Source organism: Stegastes partitus, unplaced genomic scaffold (assembly GCF_000690725.1).
Source record: "Stegastes partitus isolate 25-593 unplaced genomic scaffold, Stegastes_partitus-1.0.2 Scaffold311, whole genome shotgun sequence".
Lineage (NCBI taxonomy): Eukaryota > Metazoa > Chordata > Actinopteri > Pomacentridae > Stegastes > Stegastes partitus.
In genome coordinates, this window is record NW_007578042.1 from 296,350 (window position 1) to 315,738 (window position 19,389).

Sequence of the window (19,389 nt, forward strand, 5' to 3'; positions counted from 1 at the left end):
AAAAGCATACAGAAGCACTAAAGTGAACGCGCGGACAGTGGAGCTGATATTAGTTCCTCTCTGTGGACCGTACCACGTTACTCTTAACTCAGGGAACTGTCACTGCCACTTCTACTGGCGTTTCCCAGAGCAGCGAGCACTAAAGGCCGCCCTCACATACGCTTTTTTCTCTATTTCAACATACCAGTGTCCGTGCTGCCGTTTAAACAGCCCGTGGAGCTGACCCCCAGCAGGCTCGGTTGTTCCCGGCCGCCCCCCACCCCCCTCCGCCGTGTGGAGTGGAGGCGGTTGGGCAGACAGACTGCCATTTTACACGGCTAACTAGTTCATCACTCCAACTTACTAGCTAGCTAACGTGAACACTACACAGCCTCGGCACTGAAGCTTTGTAAGTACTCGCTAGCTTTGTCATGTAGCTCCGACCGCTGCTCGTCGAGGCTTCATGTAGGATTGACTTTATGGGTTAGACGGGGGTTGGATAACATGACAGGAACAGTTACATGGATTACGCCATGATAGCCTCGGTTCGGTGCGCATCAAAGGGGCTGTGATGAACGTTTCGCATGTCGGTTCGCGGTACTGTCTTGGCTTGAAGGTTTGTAGTTAACGGCGGATATCTGGCACTAACAGTGGGCATGCATGTGATGTCACCCAACACGGAAGTGGCTGCTGTCACTCCTCCCACAGTCATAAGATGAAGAACCCTGTTCAAGCCCTGTTCACACATGGGACACGGAGTGTTGCTGCTGTTCTCACCTTTACCTGAGTGTCCCTCCGTCAGACAAAGCCAGCAGCAGCACCAGAGACAGGGCCATCCAGCCTGTCTGACAATTACAATGCACTATTAACCTACAAATTAAATCTAACTAATAGCAGCCTTATGTTCAACTATCTAATAACCTAGTTTATTTATGATTTCCTAAACACACAAAATTCTGTCTGCATATCAAATCACTGTTATTTATGCAGCACATTTAATATTATAATACATTTAATAGCCATTGAGCCAAAGTGCTTTCCAATTTTCCAAACAAGTTAACCCATATGACCCTATAGTATTATTAATGATATAAATCTGCCTTAAGGAAAACAGAGACAGACAGATGCCCTACTAGAGAACATAAACTGGGCAGATTAGTAAAACCAGTAGCTGCACATCAGACCTGTGCAGCTCCATAAGATACCTGCAGAGAGAACAGAGAGGATGAAACACAAACTACAGGAGAGAGAAGACACACAGTTAGCATGAAATAGTGTACAAAACTGCATGGAGGCAGAGACAAGAATGACATAAACCTCTCGCATAAACACCTGTTGAGACAACCATATGAACAGGATAGCCAAAGTAAAGCATATTGGCTAGATTAAGAAAGAGGCAGAATTATCAAAGTGTGTGATTATAATCTAATAACCACTTGACTGACATTTAAATAGAAATGACCCAACAACTGTGATGGAGCTCAACTTGAGGACGACAGCTATCTAAAAAATGATTTGATTGTAGTTTATAAACTGTGAGTGTGTGATGACTCACCTGTCTTGAAGTGAAGAAAAGTACACAGTGTTGACCAGCTGTTAGATCCTAATCGATTCTGTCTTCCTGTTGGAGATATTTTATCAGTAATTAATGATGTAACTGGATTTTGGTGGCTGTTGTTGTTCAATCGAAGATCAGATGACACTCATTTGGATCCAGCTGCTGCTTTGGATTACATTTAATATTGGTGAGGCTCATTATTCTGATCTGTGACAGTCTCTGTTGTGCAGTGAAGTTTAATTGTTTTGGACATTGTAGTTTGTGTTTAATTTGATGTGAAATTGTAGAGCAAAGTGAACAAGAGAGGCTTTTTTGATTTTTGATAGCAGACTGTGTCCTGTTATGTTTTTGGGCCAACATTGGTGCTTAAATGTAGAAAAAATATTCCCCAAATCCCTTTACACAGTTCACAAAGTACCTCAACAGGCCAGCTTATGTCACTGCTTTGGAAAAGTTAAGTTTACCCCATGCACACTAAATCACCAAGTCAGTTTTTTAAGCTTTGTACACTCTGGATTCCAATCCGTTGTGTTTATTTTAGGTGCCTTAATGTGCATGTAGTCTTCGGTGGATGCTTCCTGCTGGTGTTGGTGGATCTGAAAGGTCAGAATTCACAAATGTCAAAACAAAGATGTTTAGAATAAAAGTAAACTGACTAAAAGTTCAATTTATTTTTTAGTAGGTTTTTCTTTTTTTTTTTTGTCTCAGATATAGCAGTTATGCCAAAATACTATAGTTGGGCAGACCTTTATGCTGTTTTTTTTTCTTAATACCTCTCAAGTCTCTTCAGTTATGCTGTAGGTCAGAGGTGTATACTACAAGTATCACTGTTAATAGAGGAATGTGTATATTTGCCATGATTTACATTTATTTAGGAGAATTACTTCTTGAGCTTTTTTGTGTACAGTGCAGTGAAAAAGCATTTTGATTAGTTCTATTTCAGTGTGCATTTCATACTAAACTGTGTCAGATCTCTAAATTGACCATAAAACGACAGCAGCCTGACTAAATACAAAATACCAGTATTTATCGAAGCAAAAGTGTCATCCAACACTTAAATCACCAATGCGTATTTGTCCCACCGAACTTAATAGCTAGTTGCACAACCTTTAGCAGCAACATTGCAGCCTGCTTCAAACACCCAAACGCATTTTTCCATGCTTTAAGCCCAGCAAGTAGCAAAAAGACAGCAAAAAAACAGAAGTCCTCCAATCAACACAGCAAAAGATAATATGGTTCAAAAAAGTTACTAACAATAATACAACAAGTTTGACAAGAGAATGAGCAGGAGCAGCTGCAATGGTCCGAACACAGAACACATTGATTAGTCATGGAAGGTGAATACTGATTTTCACTTTTTTTTTTTTTTTTTGATGAGGAAAGTGAGAAGTGTGCCAGTTATCCTTTTGTATTTAACAACAAAAAAGTTGCACCATGATGTGTTTGAGCTAGGTTGCCTTACTTCACATTGCACTTTCTGGGATGTGGCTATTGTGCATGAGCAAACTGCAATGTTGATGGTGATACAATCATCATGAAACGCTATTCTGATGCCTTTCTGTGCGCACAGTACTGTTACAACACTGTTTGACGAGGAATTCCTTCTCAGTCGCTACCACTGAGGTTTCTTCCATTTTTATGACATTGTTTCTTTATCTGTATCAAGGGGTTGAGAATATAGCCCCTTGAGGCAAATTTGGGCTTTTGGGTTATAAAAAAAATTTGATTTTCCTTGAAACTACTGGCAGTTTTAAGAATTTGACAGCATTAGATTGAGTATGTAATTCAAAAAGAGGACGAGTTGGCAAGATTTTGGTACAGGCACCATTCTGTTGAACAAAATAAATATATATTAAAACTGAAAAAAAATGATATGCATCAGTGATGGCTTATGTTCAGTCCAGGCAAATGCCTAAAGACAGGTTTACCAATACTGTTGTTGAGGCTCCTGTTACACATTTCCCTGGAGTTTGTCTGTAATCATAGGTGTGGGTGTTTATGTGCATGTAAGTTTGTGTGTGGACTGTGGACTGCACAAAGGACAAAGCCAGCGTTATTTGACATTGGCTTACTTCTGTTTTCACACACAAAAATAACACACAAACCAGTGCAGCATGTAGGGGAGCAGGGCAAACACAGCCCCCCTCAGGCCGGAACCTAATTGTTAGCTCCTGGTGTGGCTAGTCCAGGGATTAGCTACTGGCTGGGGAGTACTATTCACTTCCCCTTTCATTCCCTCTGCCCACTAGGCCTTATCACCATCAATCTGACACCCTGTTTATCTGACGCTGCAGCCAAATCTGCTGTCCTAGGAGAAATGTTCACAAAGGCCGTGGATCATCAGCACTTTGATTGTGGTGGTCCAAATGGGCATTACTCTCTCTGGCCCCAGTTATCCCAGCACCCCTCTGTCTCCATGATCTCCATGCAGTGTTTAGTCCTAGAACCTGGAAAGCCAACCTAAAGGCCTGCTACTTTGTGTCTGTCATTTGTGCGCCTCTTCATTCTGAAACAAGGGTGTTTCCTCAGCCAGATTTTGTTTGTCGTGTCTGTGTTCCAGTGGATGGGTTTTCCATGTGGATTGCTCTGTTGCGACAAACTGTTTCTCTTTTCATTTTGTGCACTGTTGCCTTATTACACCAGTCGCCAGGGACTTAGCAGCAAGTGTACATTCTGGAGTTTACCACCGCCATCTGATCACTGCGTCAGTTTAGCTTCATTGTGTTAAAGAAAGCAGAAAGAAAACGAAACAGATTTCGACATCATGGCTTCTTTTAAGCTGGATTTTCTCCCTGAGATGATGGTGGACCATTGCTCTTTGACTTCTAGCCCTGTGTAAGTAAACTCTTTGGCCAGCTTTGTGAGCTGTTTGTATTTTGTACGATTGCCTTATGTCCCTTGAAATCAGCTGGAAGTGGTTTGTTTTAAGTTCTTTATATTGATGTAGTGTACAGTTACTAAAAAATCATGTGCAGCAGTGTTAGCGTGATAAAAGGCCTAAGGCTGAGGAATACCCTTCTCTTGGTAATTTGTTTTCTTCTTTGAGTTTTGTCTTTCTTAAAGATTCCTGATGTGCAGTATATATAAGTTATTGACATGCCATATGTTGATTTTGTAGGGAGTGGGTTTGATTTGCACAGCGTTGTCTTCTTTAGTAAAAGGCACAGGGTAGATGTCAAATTCTATTAAACCTGAGAACCCAACAGACAAACTTTGCATCCAAGTTCACATCCCCTCTCCCCAGTTGAATTGCTCTGGAAGTATGCCATGCAGCGGGATGTAGTACGTATCAAAGACAACTGCTCAACTTGAGGTTTCCAGCAGTGCTAGTTGCACATCACATTTAGTCATGGTAATAACCTGTATGCAGCTATGCATCCATGTCATTACAATCATTACTCTTGTTGGACTTGCTCGGGAACTTGTCATTGCTATTACTTTTTTTTTTTTTTTTAAATATCTGTGCAATGCAATGTGTTAATATTGTATCCCAAAAGAGAGGGGAACCAGAGCTTTATTTGCTTGTTACTAATTTGTGCATACCAAAATAATTACATGATGAAGACAGTTCAACCTTCTGAAAAGCCATGTTTTTACAAATTTCCTAAATAAGTCACCTTTTATAACACAACACACATTGTAATACACAGCAGACCTTACCCTTTCTCTTCTAAATTTACTTTGGCAGTGTCTCTGACGTAGGCCTGACAATAAATCTGATTTTGTACGGGAAAAATAGAAAATGGAATTGTTTTTCATTGGAATTGATTAAAAAGTTGTCCAAAGACAAGCACATGTCACCTGTGTGTGAAAAGACAGTGGTGGTCCTAGACTCTGGGGGGGTCGAAGGCAAAGAACACATTGGGGGCCCCTTGTTTGAAGTTTCGTGGAGGGTGGGAGGAAGACATTTGCCTGGTTTGCCACCTCCTCAAGTAGGTTGCTGTATGTGAATGCATCGAGGAATAAAATAACAGAAGCTGATTTTTCTAAATATATTAAATTAGCACAAATTCAGACATTATGCTGTTAAATCCAAACACAACTGACAATAACTACAACCAGAAAATAGACTGGAAGTTAAGTTCATTGTAAATGACACCTAAAGACATATTAAGGTGTGATTAAAATGTATTTTTAGTTGCTCAAACTAGGTCGGTCCTAGTAACATTTCTGTATAACTTTAAACGCGGCACAAGTGTGAACTGAGCCGTCACAGTTACTGATAGACAGGCACAAGCAGTGATACTATGAGTTTGTCACATGATTTAAGGAAGGATTTTTCCATATATCAGCAAACAATGTTTGTCCAAAGACATCACAGACACGCTTAATACACAGTTTCTGTGCAAAAAATCACACCATACCATTTTCATGCACTTTGCTCTACAATTTTAAACTTATTAGCCAAAAAAATTTAATTAACACTCACCAACAATGAATGCAGACGAGCTAAAGTGTGTTTCTTCCAGCTGTTTGGAAATGCTGGCTCTGAGTGTGTTTAATACCTGCAGCATCAGACAGCAGCAGGATCCATATATGCGTCTCCAAAGAAAGAGAGTTGTGCATATTTGTACACAGAACAACTGCACCATTAACTAATTAAATTCTTATAACTATAAATTATCACTGAGAGCGGATCAGTCCAGATCCGACGGCAGGTCACACTGCGTAGAGCTACATCTCTTCACATCAGACATATGTGCTGTCACACACAGAATGACAGTTTAGTTTTCAGCTGTTTAGGACTCTTTCTTCGTTGCTTATTAGTTTATTAAATACCAGCAGCACCAGACAGCGGTCGGATCCACAAGTGTCTCCAAACAGAGAGATGTAATTTATCCATGGAGCAACAGTAGTAACTTCATTAATTTGGTTTTAACTACAAATTATGCTAGCAGCATCTAACTGTAGGTCATACCGTGTACTGTTCTTCACCTCAGACAGGTGAGCCGTCACACAGGGTCACAGTTTATCAGCTGAACCCTCACTGTCCACTGCTTCCAGGTGAGCGTGTAGAAAGAGCAGCTGCCTGGCAGCACATCAAGTATATTTATCTTCTGGAGATGCTTCTGCTAGCAAGCATAAGTAGAATAGAATAGAATAGAATAGAATAGAATAGTTCTTTATTGTTACTGTGGAAGCAATGCTAAAAAGACAGTGTTAGAGCAGTGAAATGTTGTAGCATTCTTTTGTGGAAGCAATACACAAGTAAAATAAGATAAAATAACGTGATAGGAAAGATATATATATAAAGTACACAGAACAAACTACAGTATTTAAAGCAGAGAGTATTTACAACAGTGTAAGTGGCATGTGCATGTGAAAATTCTAGTCCAGTGCAAATTTTTGCCCAGAGGTATGTGCGAGGGGGGGATCTGTTCTGGGCTGGTTGAGGAGTTAGGTGCAGTGAAGGGTTGTGTGGGGGGTGAGGGTGGGGGTGGGGCGATGGCTCTTAAAGCCTGCAGGTAGAAGCTGTGCTTGAGACGGTGTGTTTTATTCTTCATTGTTCAATATATTTTACCAGAGGGTTGGGGGGAGAACAGAGGGTGTCCAGGATGAGTGGGGTCCTTTGCAATGAATGTGGCCTCTTCTGAAGTCGGCCGGTGTAAATGTCTTCCAGGAGAGGTAGTGTGGTCCCAACAATTTTCTCAGCTGCCCTCACCACCTGATGCAGGTTCCTCCTGTCCTCTGCAGTGCAGCTGGTGAACCACGCTGTGCAGCAGGATGTCAGGAGGCTCTCAATGGTGCTTCTGTAGAAGTTCACCAACAGGGGTTGAGGGAGGTGAGTCTGCTTTTTAACTTCCTGAGGAAGTAAAGTCTCTGTTGTGCCTTCCCCACCTGGTAGGAGATGTTGTCGGCCCAGGTGAGGTCGGCTGAGATGTTCAGTCCAAGGAACCTGAAGCTCGCCACCCTCTGTACCTCCTCTCCATTGATGCAGAGGGCAGAGTGCTCCATGCATGGTGATCGTCTGAAATCCACAACCAGTTCCTTGGTCTTGTTGGTGTTCAGGTCCAGATTGTTGCTGAGACACCATTCTGCCAAGTGCTGGACCTCCTCCCTGTAGGCTGACTCATTGTTGTTTGTTATCAGTCCTATAATGGTGGTGTCGTCAGCAAACTTGATGATGGTGTTGGTGGTGTGAATGGGGGTACAGTCGTGGGTAAAGAGGGAGTAGAGGAGGGAGCTGAGGACACACCCCTGTGGTGTTCCTGTATTTAGCATGAGAGTGGAGAATGTGCGGCCTCCCATCCTGACATTCTGGGGTCTGTTGCTCAGGAAGTCCAGTATCCACACACACAGTGAGCTGCCCAGGCCCAGGTTGCTCAGTTTCTTGACCAGTTGTGGGGAATGACTGTGTTAAAGGCAGAGCTGAAGTCCACAAACAGCATCCTTACATATGTGTTCTTTTGGTCCAGGTGAGTAAGGGCTGTGTGGAGAGCTGTGATCACAGCATCCTCTGTTGACCTGTTTGCTCACAGGGACAGCACAGCTGATGTGAGAGATGATGAGTCTCTCAAAGCATTTTGAGATGATGGGGGTTAGAGCGACCGGGTGGAAGTCGTTGAGGCAACTCACTCTGTTCTTCAGATGATAGTGGATGACTTGCAGTGTTTCCTCTAGGATTTTTTTCAGAAGCTGGGGCAGGTTGTCTGGGAGCCGTGGCGGCGTAAACAAATGACATTTGACTGCAGATTTTACTTTTGCAATCTATTTACTGAATGGCCAGCTGAAAATGGCTTTTTAAAGGCTGAATGTAAAAATTAAAAGAATTTTTAAAAATTAAATTAAATTAAATGTAAAAATAAAAATAATAAATAATAATTTCTTGATGGAGCTGTAGAATCAATGGCAAGGTTTGCACCCAGGCTCAGAACAAAGATTTTTTTCTGGCTTTTTTATAGACAAGCTCTAAGGCTCTGTTGTAGAGAAATTCTCGTAGAGGCTCAGCAGCATCCAGGCTGCAAGCTGATCCCCTACAGCCTGTTTCTCAAGTCAGTCTTCACCTACAAATAGAAACAATAATGACATTGTTTCTCTCAATTTCCTACACCCTAATCATTTAAAATTGTTACTAGTTTGTGTCTGATGATATATTGTTAAATGTCTGCTGCTGTCCACTATTCCTCCCTGTCTAATGTTACTTGGCTTATACGATTACAGAAATCATTAACGTTGCGTCATTTACACTCACATCACATCTGATTGCAGTGTGAACACTATTTTTTACCTGACCATCATCATTTATGTGTCAGTAAAAGGCTAATGATACCTGGCTAGCGTCATCTCCATCAAGTGTGTTTCTCTTCTTAGAGAAATATTTGAAGCAGCTCATCTGAAGATGCAGTCATCAGTTCCATCATGGCTGGTAGATGTTAGCTTAATGCTATCAGTTAGTTTACTCACGTTAGCGACACTGAGTTAGCCCCGGGCCCAATTAACTGAAGATGCCGATATGTTACCTAACATTAGCTGGCCATCAACATTTTGCGAATGTCTATTTAACTTGTAAAATCTATTATGAGCTATCTTAAGCTGATAAGTCTACCTTTCCTCTGGTAAGTCGCTGCCTTATTCTCCAAGACGAACCTCCTCTGACTCTGACCTAGAACCTGGTGCTGGACGTGATGTCACTCTCCACGCTCTTGCGAGTAATTAGCGTCATATTAACCCCTCAAACAGTAGAGACTGAGCAAGATCGTTATCTGTCACTTACCTTTGTACTCACCAGTAATTAATGTTGTATTAACACCCCAAAGAGTAGATACTGAACAAGAAAGTCATTTACTTTAGTACTTGCAAGTACCCGTCCCAGTGCAGGACTCTGCTGTAAAGGTGGAGACATGCGGCAGTGGTGTATTTGAGACAATGTAAAAAAAAATTTACTTAAGAAAAAAAAAAAATAGAAGGAGCGGCAGCTAAGATTTAGGAATGGCGAGGAAACACTGACTTGAAGAGGAAACTTGAGGCAGGTGGGAACTGCAGACTGTTGCAGCGAAAGGTTAAAGATGGTGGTGAATACCTCTGCTAGCTGGTTTGCGCAGGCCTTAAGAATCTGTCCTGAGATGCCATCTGGACCAGTAGCTTTTCTCGCATTGACTCTGCGCAGGGTGGCCTTCACCTGGTGCTGGTGCAGCTGGATGGGAGCATCGTCCCCTCGTGGTGTAGGTCAGGGATGGCTCCTAAGTCGCTGCTTCGTTGGTCAAAGCGAGAGAAGAACTGGTTCAGTGTGTCTGGATGAATGTTGTCTGTGGGGGCTGTAGATGCGGTGTTGTTCTTATAGTTCTAATGAACTAAATGCATCGTGCATTAGTTTTATTTTTAATGGCAAAATAACTACAACAATAGGAAGATCTTTATTGTTAGCATTGTTAGCACTGCTGCTGCTACTAGTAATACTACTGCTGCCACTACTGATATTTTTGGATGTGTTTTTTTTAAACAATTGATTTAGTGTGTTGTTCCTTTTCAATCTTGTGTTCAGCAATTCATAACGTTTCAACTGTGAAAAAGTAGGACTTCTGACTAGGTTGTAAAGTTATGATCCAGTGAGACACATGTAATTTTGTTTTTGCTGTTTAGATAGTGGAAGTTGACAGAGATTGAAAATAGGAAGTAGGCTGCTGGGTGCTAGGATCTAATGTCAAAGGAACTGATATTGTATACTTTTAAAAGATTATGGTATTTCAAAGGTAATGTTATCTAAGTTTTTAATTTAAGTATGCCATGATGCTATATCTACAGTCCAGCGTGATTTTAATGGTTAAATAATCCATCCTCCTTTTGTTTTGTTTTTTTTTTTACCTCATCACTTAATCAATACTTATATTTGATTTGAAGAACACTGAATATTTTTTATATCAGAATCAGAATGAGAAACAGGTTTATTGCCAGATGTAGTTCACACAATACGAGGAATTTGTTCTGGTGGGTTGATGAAAAAAAAAACAACAATAAAAAGAGTACATAATAAATATACAGTAAAATAAAGTAACTAAAAATAAAAATAACTGTATTATTGCAAGAATCAAAGTAACATTTAAATAAGAACCAAAGAACGGTATTGTTATTTACAAAATATTGAGGGTGCTGATATGTTGTTATTTACATTTATACAGATATTTGGGGGGGCGGCAGTGGCAGTGGGGGACCTGGGCATTGTTTATGAGGCCGGTGGCAGACGGAAAGAAACTGTTTTTGTGGCGTGAGGGGCTGGTCCTGATGGACAGAAGCCTCCTGCCAGAGGAGAGTGTTTGGAAGAGTTTGTGTCCAGGGTGGGAGGGGTCGGCCACAATCTTACCTGCACACCTCAGAGTCCTGGAGGCGTGCAGGTCCTGGAGAGAAGGCAGATTGCAGCCAATCACCTTCTCGACCGAGCGGATGATACGCTGCAGTCTGGCCTTGTCCTTGGCTGTTGCTGCAGCGTATCAGATGATGATGAAGGAGGTGAGGATGGACTCGATGATGGAGTTGTAGAGGTGCACCATCACCTTCATTGGCAGACTGAATTTCTTCAGCTGCCGCAAGAAGTACATCCTTTGTTGTACTTTTTTGATGAGAGAGCTGACGTTCAGCTCCCACTTGAGGTCCTGGGTGATGATGGTGCCCAGGAAGTGGAAAGACTCCACAGGGTCCACTGGGCAGTCACTCAGGGTGATGGGGAGGAGTGGGGCTGTGTTCCTCCTGAAGTCTGAAATCATCTCCACTGTCTTGAGAGCGTTGAGCTCCAGGTCGTTCAGCCTGCACGAGGACACCAGCTGCTCTGTCTTCCTCCTGTAGGCAGACTCATCTCTGTCAGAGATGAGCCCAATGAGTATCGCATTGTCCACAAACTTCAGGAGTTTGACAGACTGGTGGCTGGAGGTGCAGCTGTTTGTGTACAGGGAGAAGAGCAGAGGGGAGAGAACACAGCCCTGAGGGGATCCAGTGCTGATGGTCCGGATGGTTCACTTCAAAATGAAAATGATTTTGAAAGACAATGTAACCCACAAAATGTTTTTGTTCATTTTAACTTTGAAATGAATGTTCAACACTTTTGTCACTAGACGGCACAACAGTGTTCCCTGCTGGTGTGTGTGTGTGTGTGTGTGTGTGTGTGTGTGTGTGTGTGTGCGCACCAAAAAGCCAAGGCGCCATAACTGTGCAGTGAATCAGTGTTGTCAGGGGAATAACGGGGTCATGTCAAGAACACGTAATATTTCTTCAGAAATGTCCTCATGGATCATATCACTTCAGAACAATAAGCCGTAATGTAAGTGACTTAGAGCAGATTTAGAAATCGCCACATATTCTGATTTATATTCCGCTTCAGTCAGTGTTTTTTTTACTTTGCATTACTGCAACTACATGAGCCAAAACAAAGGCGTGCCTGGAGACAACCACACAGTCCATGCACCTCAGACCTCTGGCCTTGTCGTGGTTGTTGCACTTATCCTAAAGATAATGAAAGTGTCACGTACTCCTCCTGCTACTAATTTACATAAGGTGTATTCTTGGTCATATGCAACTTTCCACTCATCTAAGTCTTCACAGTTTTTATAAATCATAAATGGCCACTCTGTTGACACCAGGTTAAATAACTGATTTGTGACCCTTTCTAGGTACTAAACAGTCAAAATATCCTGGTCCATTTTTCCTTGTTTTACACAGTGAAGATGTAAGAAAAGTGGCACCATCAAAAATTGTGCATTTGTTGCATGCAACATGCATTTTATGGCAGTCCTGTTCAGAGGTGCAAAATACAAAAGGACCAAGAGAGAATCTACACAAATGCCCTTCGCATCTGACATATCACAGCAGACTGACGACTGTGGCAGATAATCATCCATCCATCCATCATCCTTCTACCTTAATCCTCACTAGGGTCACAGGGGGGCTGAAGTCTATCCCAGCTGACTCAGGGTGAAGGCAGAGGACACCCTAGACAGGTCACCAGTCTATCACAGGGCTACACTTAGAGACAGACAACCAAGCACACTCACATTCACACCTATGGACAATTTAGGCTAATATAATAATAGTGTCGGAGATTGAATTTGTGCAAAAATTAAGTTCAAAAAGTTTAGATATACAAAGATGGAGAGAGAGAAATGCAAATTCAAAGATGCGTTCTAAAACTACTTTGCTAAAGCTCTCTGCTCAATACCCAAAGGTAACGATTAGATAATCAATCATTTTCACACAGCTTTCCCTTTGTGTTTCTTACAGTTCCCTCCTGCTTGTTTTCCCTGACTGTCAGTGTTTCACAGCAAGTCCACTGCAGTGCAATATGATTGAAGCAGTAAATAATTAAGCTGTTATTATCTTTTTTACCATCTAAAGTAATGACATAGTCAGGAGTTTAAATGTTAAACCAAAGGACATTGTCACTGTGCCTGAGATGATAGCATTAGTCTACACTTTCACATTTCCAATTTATAAAATAAGTTCTCTTCAACCAATACTTCAAGTTGAACAACCTTTCTAAACATGTGCAACATACCGTATGCAGACATAATCCTAGACCAGGGGTTATAGTACACATTACTACATTATATTGTTAATTTATCAGTATACTATTTGGTCTTATATGAAATTTAAAACTTAAAGGTTAAATTTCCCACGCTTGGAACTTATTACAAATCGATGCAAATTACTCAGTGTCCATTACTGAGATATAAGTCTTTTTTTTTCTCAATACTTCAAATGACCACTTTTACTTATTTACTTTACTTACTTTACTGTTACTGTTGTTGCTGATGTTGTGTTGGTGTTGTGTTGTTTTTCCAGTACAACAATTTCCCTGAGGTTTACACCAAAGGGATCAATAAAGTTTTATTCTATTTTATTCTATTCTTTTATTTTTGGTGCCATTCTCCATGGTATGGAGAACAGTAGATGTTCTGCCATTCTTGCAAAGCAGTTTTTTAGCTGCTGTTTGCTGGAGGGGTTGTGTTGCTCTTTCTTTCTCTTTAAAATACCCCAAAGGTGTTCCATAGGATTTTATTCAGGTGACATACTTCTCCAGGTCATAGTTCTTATATTTTTTCCTCCATAGAAACTTGTGCATTTTTTTTCCTTGTGCTTAGGACTATTACGATGCAGGAATGTTCCTCCTCTGACAAGCTCTTGCAGACTGTGAGTCATCTTGTCAGCCAGTATTTAAGTATATCTACAAGCATTAATGGTGCCATCTATAAATATCTCCCCAACACCTTCTGCACTTATGCAGCCTCATATCATTACACTCCCACCTCCATGCTTCACTGTCAGGACTATGCATTCACTGTGGTGGTCCTGGCCAAGTTCACACCAAACATGCTGGACCCCAATTGAGCTGAACTAATTCACTGGGGTCTCGTCTGACCAAATAATGTGCTCCCAATATTCATCAGGCTTCTCTTCATATCGTTAGCAATGTTTCATTTTGCAGTTTTGTTCTGAAGTGTCTTTTGCCCTGTGTGATTTGTCACAGAAACTTGTGTCAAGCTAGATAGGACAAGTGGGCTGCCCATGTCATCCCTTTAGGATGCAGCTCTGATTAGTGTACGACATGTTGCGTACCTTCTGATTACAGCTGCAACTGTGTTTGAACTGATTTTTAGTTGTCAATCTTCCTGTATCCTTTTCAATCTATGTGAAGCCTAACAATCAGATTTTTCAGTTCCTCTGGCAATTCTTTTCCTTGTGAGGCCATGACAGATATGTGGTGTTTACAGGTCATTTTATAATCATGTTCACGTAGTTAAGCTAATTGAAAATGACTCACTTTTGTTTTTAGCGGTCACAAGTCTTGTAACCTGTGAGTGAGTGATCACAGGTGTATTCACTTTTGTTGCACTGAGTTTCTTCAAAATAGTCTTTCCAGTGTTTTGGTTTTTGATTGTTCATAAGAGAAAGTGTTCTACTTGTCAACTTAGAAATGCCAGTATCGAGAGGTGATACCATCCTGAATCATTTGACATTTAAGTGATATGTCACAGGGATAAACTCACTTCTTTTGCTGTCATAATGTAGCTTTGTAATCTTCGAAAGAGAAAAAACTAAAATATACTAAAAGTTATATTTTTGGGTGTGTCTGGGAGTAAAGTGCAGATCAGTTGAGGGGATTTAAGATTACTGGTGTTATCCCAGTAAGGGTTTCAACTATGTGTGCTTTGTTGGATGGCAGGTCTTTCAGTGTTTGGGTTTTAATTATCTTTTTTGATTTCTGTCAGAGTTTAATATTTACATTACCAGATGTCTGCATGTCCTGTCATAAACAACTTTACAACACAAGTGTGCAAATGAACAAAAAAGAAGTGTTTTCAGTGTGAAATACTTGTACCGGTAACAGACTGTGTCTATTAGCCATGCTAGTTAAAACTATAAAAGGTAGAAACAGGAATTTAGAAACAAGAAAAAGATCAGCAGTCTTTCACTGGTTTCACTGTTAGCTGATGAACTGCTGAGGAGTCAGAGGTGACATGAGGAGGTGATAGCGTGACATAATGCAACAGCAGTCATATAAGGCTGGACTTACTGGAGTGTGCTAGAGAAGTGTGCTCTAAAATATTGCAGCTATTTAAATGGGCTTCAGAAACCTTGTTTTGTTGTTATAATGGCAATTTATGTTTCTGACTCAGCATATTGCTACTGTGTGTGTACAACAAACCAAACAAAAAGCAGTAGACCCCAGTTTCTCCTGCTTGTGGAAGTGCTTTAAAAATGCTTGCTTTATTGTGACGTGTCCTTATTCCCAGTATTATTCTATAGAATATGTGATTGTTGTGCTACACACATAATCAGCATCATAAAGAAACTCGAACATGATCAGAACAAGCCTTTTTTCCTACATATCACTTTTATCTTTGTAGTGGGAAGAAGATGAACGGGTCTCTGGACCACCCCGACCAACCAGATGTTGATGCCATTAAGATGTTTGTGGGCCAGATTCCACGGTCCTGGTCAGAGGAGCAGCTTCGTGAGCTGTTTGAGCCTTATGGAGCAGTCTATGAGATTAATGTCCTCCGAGACCGCAGCCAAAATCCACCACAGAGCAAAGGTCAGTGTGCAACACACACACACACACACACACACACACACACACACACACACACACCTCCAACAACAACAAAAAAAGGGGAGGTCCTGATTTGACATCCGTGACTTACCAGTTGAGCTCACCAGAGGGAGCCTTGAGACCACAACTGGAATGAAATAATATTTTAAGAATGTATCTGAAAAAATTCAATACAGCTCCATAGTTTGGTAAATTTGCATCAGATTAGATATCCTGGCTCTGAACCATGTACTTCATATGTAAAAGAACAGATGTATGAGATATAGGGTTTTTCTTGGAGGTTGGCTGGCTAAGTTGTAGTGTTTAATCTTCTTAGGATGATATAGGTCTTTATTTGTGAAGAAAACTTGGACTGGATGTGCATTTTATAGCATATATTGGAAAGTTTGAACATGGCTAAAAGTCGCTATTTAAAAAAGTGGCCCCAGCATGCATTTGCAACAAATTTTAACTCCCTCTTGACAACTGTGTAAAATCTCATGTAATTTGCAGGTTGTCTGGTGAACTTACAGTGTTTTTCCAAAATACCAGTCAAGTATCACAAAACAAAGATGTTTTGAGCAATCGATATACAAAAACAGAAATTTGCTGAATAATTATGAACAAATAAGTTGAACTATTTGACATCAGTCTTGCCACTCTTGAGTGCAAAAAAAAAAAAAAAAAACACTGATAACTTTGAAAAAGTGGGTTTTGCAATATTCTTTGACTTTGTGAATTAAAAAAAGAAATTGGCAGGAATGGGTGTGACCCATATTAGTAGATGCAGCTCCATCTAAGCAACACACTGATGCAGAGCACTTGACTGTGTGATGTACAGTATGCTTCTGGAGTCATTCAAAAAAACCTGTTTACATTTATTGTAGTGCTCCCTTGTGGTTGATGTGAGCCATTTTTTCACAATATTTTTGAGCCATATTGTTTTCTTAAAATTACACTTTTGTGGTGCCTACAGTTTTGTCCCAAGATCTGCTTTTACCAATGTAGTAATATTAACAATAATAAAAATAATAACAATTACTAGAATTGCAAGCTGCACAGTTCAAGCAGCCCCATGCAAGTCCACATCCACCCACAGCGGCATATTGCAAAACTCACTGCCTTTACTTTACGAGGACCTGTCCAGCACAGTCGCCTTTTAAAGGCCCATTCTGAGGCAGGAACGACCCTAAAAAAGGGTCCTTCTTTGTGTAAAAAATTCTCAGACCCTATTACATTCCACTAAAGTATCACCTTGCTTTGCACTTTTCATTACTTGGTCCCCTAATAAACTTTTGAACAAAAACAACAGGATTGCAGCAGGTCTGCTGCTTGGACCCTTACGTACAGCACAAAATAAAGGGTTGTGTCAGGTTTCACTGCTTGGCCCCCTGATAATCCCAAATCTGAATAAAAAACAATAGGGTTTGCTGCAGGTCTCACTGTGTTTGGTTTGGTTTTACCCTTAATATTTCCTTTACATACTACAGGGTCTTCATTTGGTGCTTGGAACTTTCTAATGGTGCCAATATCTGTCTATTCTGGTCAACACAATGCCAGTAGAAGACAACATGCACCTGAATGTTACCAACACCAAACCAACATCAGACAGTGTCCTGTACTCACTGTTTTGTTTCCTTGTGTTGTCTTGTTTATGTATTGTCTTCTGTCTTACAATAAAAAAGACAAGTAATCTAATACACCAAATCTAGTAATTAAGTCAGCTGTGTAACAATTTTCTGTCTGTTTTTATTCCCGGCAGGCTGCTGTTTTATAACGTACTATACACGCAAATCAGCCTTAGAAGCACAGAATGCTCTGCACAACATGAAGATTCTGCCAGGGGTAGGTGACAATCTCCTTAATATGACTTTTCAATGCATGCTGGTTCATAGGCAAGCCTTGAACTGCTTTTCTGCATTTGGCCATTAAAAGCAGTACCAAAGGTGGGTTGCAGCTTGGTTCACTTTTGGTGTAAACATAAGCAGACCATCAAAGTTTAACCTGAACAGGGACGCTCACTCAGCAACCAGATCTCTTGACCTTTGTCAAAACACCATCTGTGTTAGAGCATGGTAAAAAAAGGTTGTGGTTCATAACTCACTAACTGTAGATTACACATGCAAATAAAATGAAATACTGTATCCATATGCAATATATATATTTTCTGGTATATGTCATGTCCTATAATTTTAACTCCTGACACTTGCAGAACTGGCTTTTAGTACCAGTATCATGTATTAACTCAGAGTAGCACACAGCAATTAGTTTTCTTGTCCTTGTCAGGACTCATCAAGCTTTTTATTTATTCTGCCACACTGAATGAAACTGCCTGCTGCATATGCAGAATAAATTCCTGATTCACCAATCAAATTTCATGCAAATGGTCCAAAGAGTGTTGCTGTGGTAACTTTTCAAATATTTAATGATAGTGAATAGTGGCCTATAAATACATACTCCAAGCTGCAGAAAATCTTATTTGTGGTCTCTTGTTCTAGGCTGGTATGTTTCTTTTAAGATTAAAACTAGTAACTCAGGGTTAGCTCAAGTTCAGAGGCTGTCCCTGGACATTCTGTTATGGGTTGATCTTAAGGAATTTTATGCTCAGTTGACCTCCACGTTATTTAGCATAGCATAATAACAGTGCATGCTGATATTGCTTCAGTGCTCTAGTAAGCGCTGCATGAGACCATCTAAAATAACATCTTCGTCATTTACATTAAAAGTGCAAGTCTTACTTGGCATGGCACAAGTCTGACCCAAATGATGAATTGCATCAGATTAGATGTAAAGCCTGCAGCAGCTCAAGGAAACACAGGTAGAGAGCGACAGAGTAATATGTGTCCTGTATTGCCCTTTATGATCACTGTGATTAATTTGTTACCTGAATCATCATCTCTTGTGCAAAGTCCCAATTTAAAAAAAACTGAGAATCAGTGTATTAAAAAGAAAGAAGCTAAAAAGCCATTTTGTTAGGGAATCAATCTTATTAGATCAGTCTGTTTAATTAAAAAAAGTTTTCCAGGACAAAAACTGTCATACAACCACAGACATTCTGACAGACCTGACTGACTGCTGTGAATTGGAAGCTCAGAAGTGGCACGCCAAGCCCTCATCAGTTACTTAGGAAGTAGCTCCATCTCCTGCTTCTTCCCAGAGGGCTTTAATTGATTCTTTCTCCTGTCAGTCTACATCCTGTTTGTTGCCTGGTGCAAGGAGCAGATGGACTATGTAGACACCAGCCTTTGTTATCTGTTTGGAGTAACTCAAGTGGTCTCCTACCTAATTAATGGAGTGTTTGGCATTTAGAAGTGATTAGTCTGGAATGCATCTCACATGAATAAGTTCTGCTCAGAGATATCCTACAACTTCCTGAGAGTATGATGGATAGAGGTCTGAATTGTTTTTTTGAGTATTCTGTTGTTGCCTTTCTAAAGCCGCAGTCTCCCAACGTAATGCATTGGAGAGACAGAATAAAGATGGTTTATGTTACAATGGAGAAAATTACAGCATGATCAGAGTTTAGAACAGACAGGTTACTGGAAAATCACTATTAATACAGGCAATATAAGAACTGTAGTCACCCTTTTTTATATTTCTGTCTTTGTTTTCTGTTACTTTAATTCTGGCATCATTTTTATTTTTGTGTCTGTATTTCTGGTGCAATTGTTTTCTCCATTATTTCTAAAGTAGGAGCCACAAAATATGACAAATACTAAGTCATTAAATTGGTAACTCATTATTTGTATGAGTGATAAGGCATGGACATGTGCTGCTGTTTATGTATGATGAAAAGACGAAGACGAGCTTCTTTTCATCAAAATGTTCAGAACAT

At 40.5% G+C, this 19,389-nt stretch overlaps 1 protein-coding gene across 4 annotated transcripts in view; it reads left to right on the forward strand.

The window, feature by feature from the left end:
- The first annotated feature begins 309 nt into the window (after window positions 1-309).
- Window positions 310-19,389, forward strand: part of LOC103358447 (cugbp, Elav-like family member 1) — a 39,587-nt gene continuing 20,507 nt past the window's right edge. For all 4 annotated transcript variants that reach the window (XM_008283425.1, XM_008283426.1, XM_008283427.1 and 1 more), the window contains exons 1-3: window positions 310-388; window positions 15,370-15,557; window positions 17,317-17,399. In XM_008283425.1, the coding sequence (XP_008281647.1) occupies window positions 15,380-15,557; window positions 17,317-17,399 (261 nt within the window). In that variant the 5' untranslated portion in view covers window positions 310-388; window positions 15,370-15,379. The remainder of the gene's footprint in view (window positions 389-15,369; window positions 15,558-17,316; window positions 17,400-19,389) is intronic.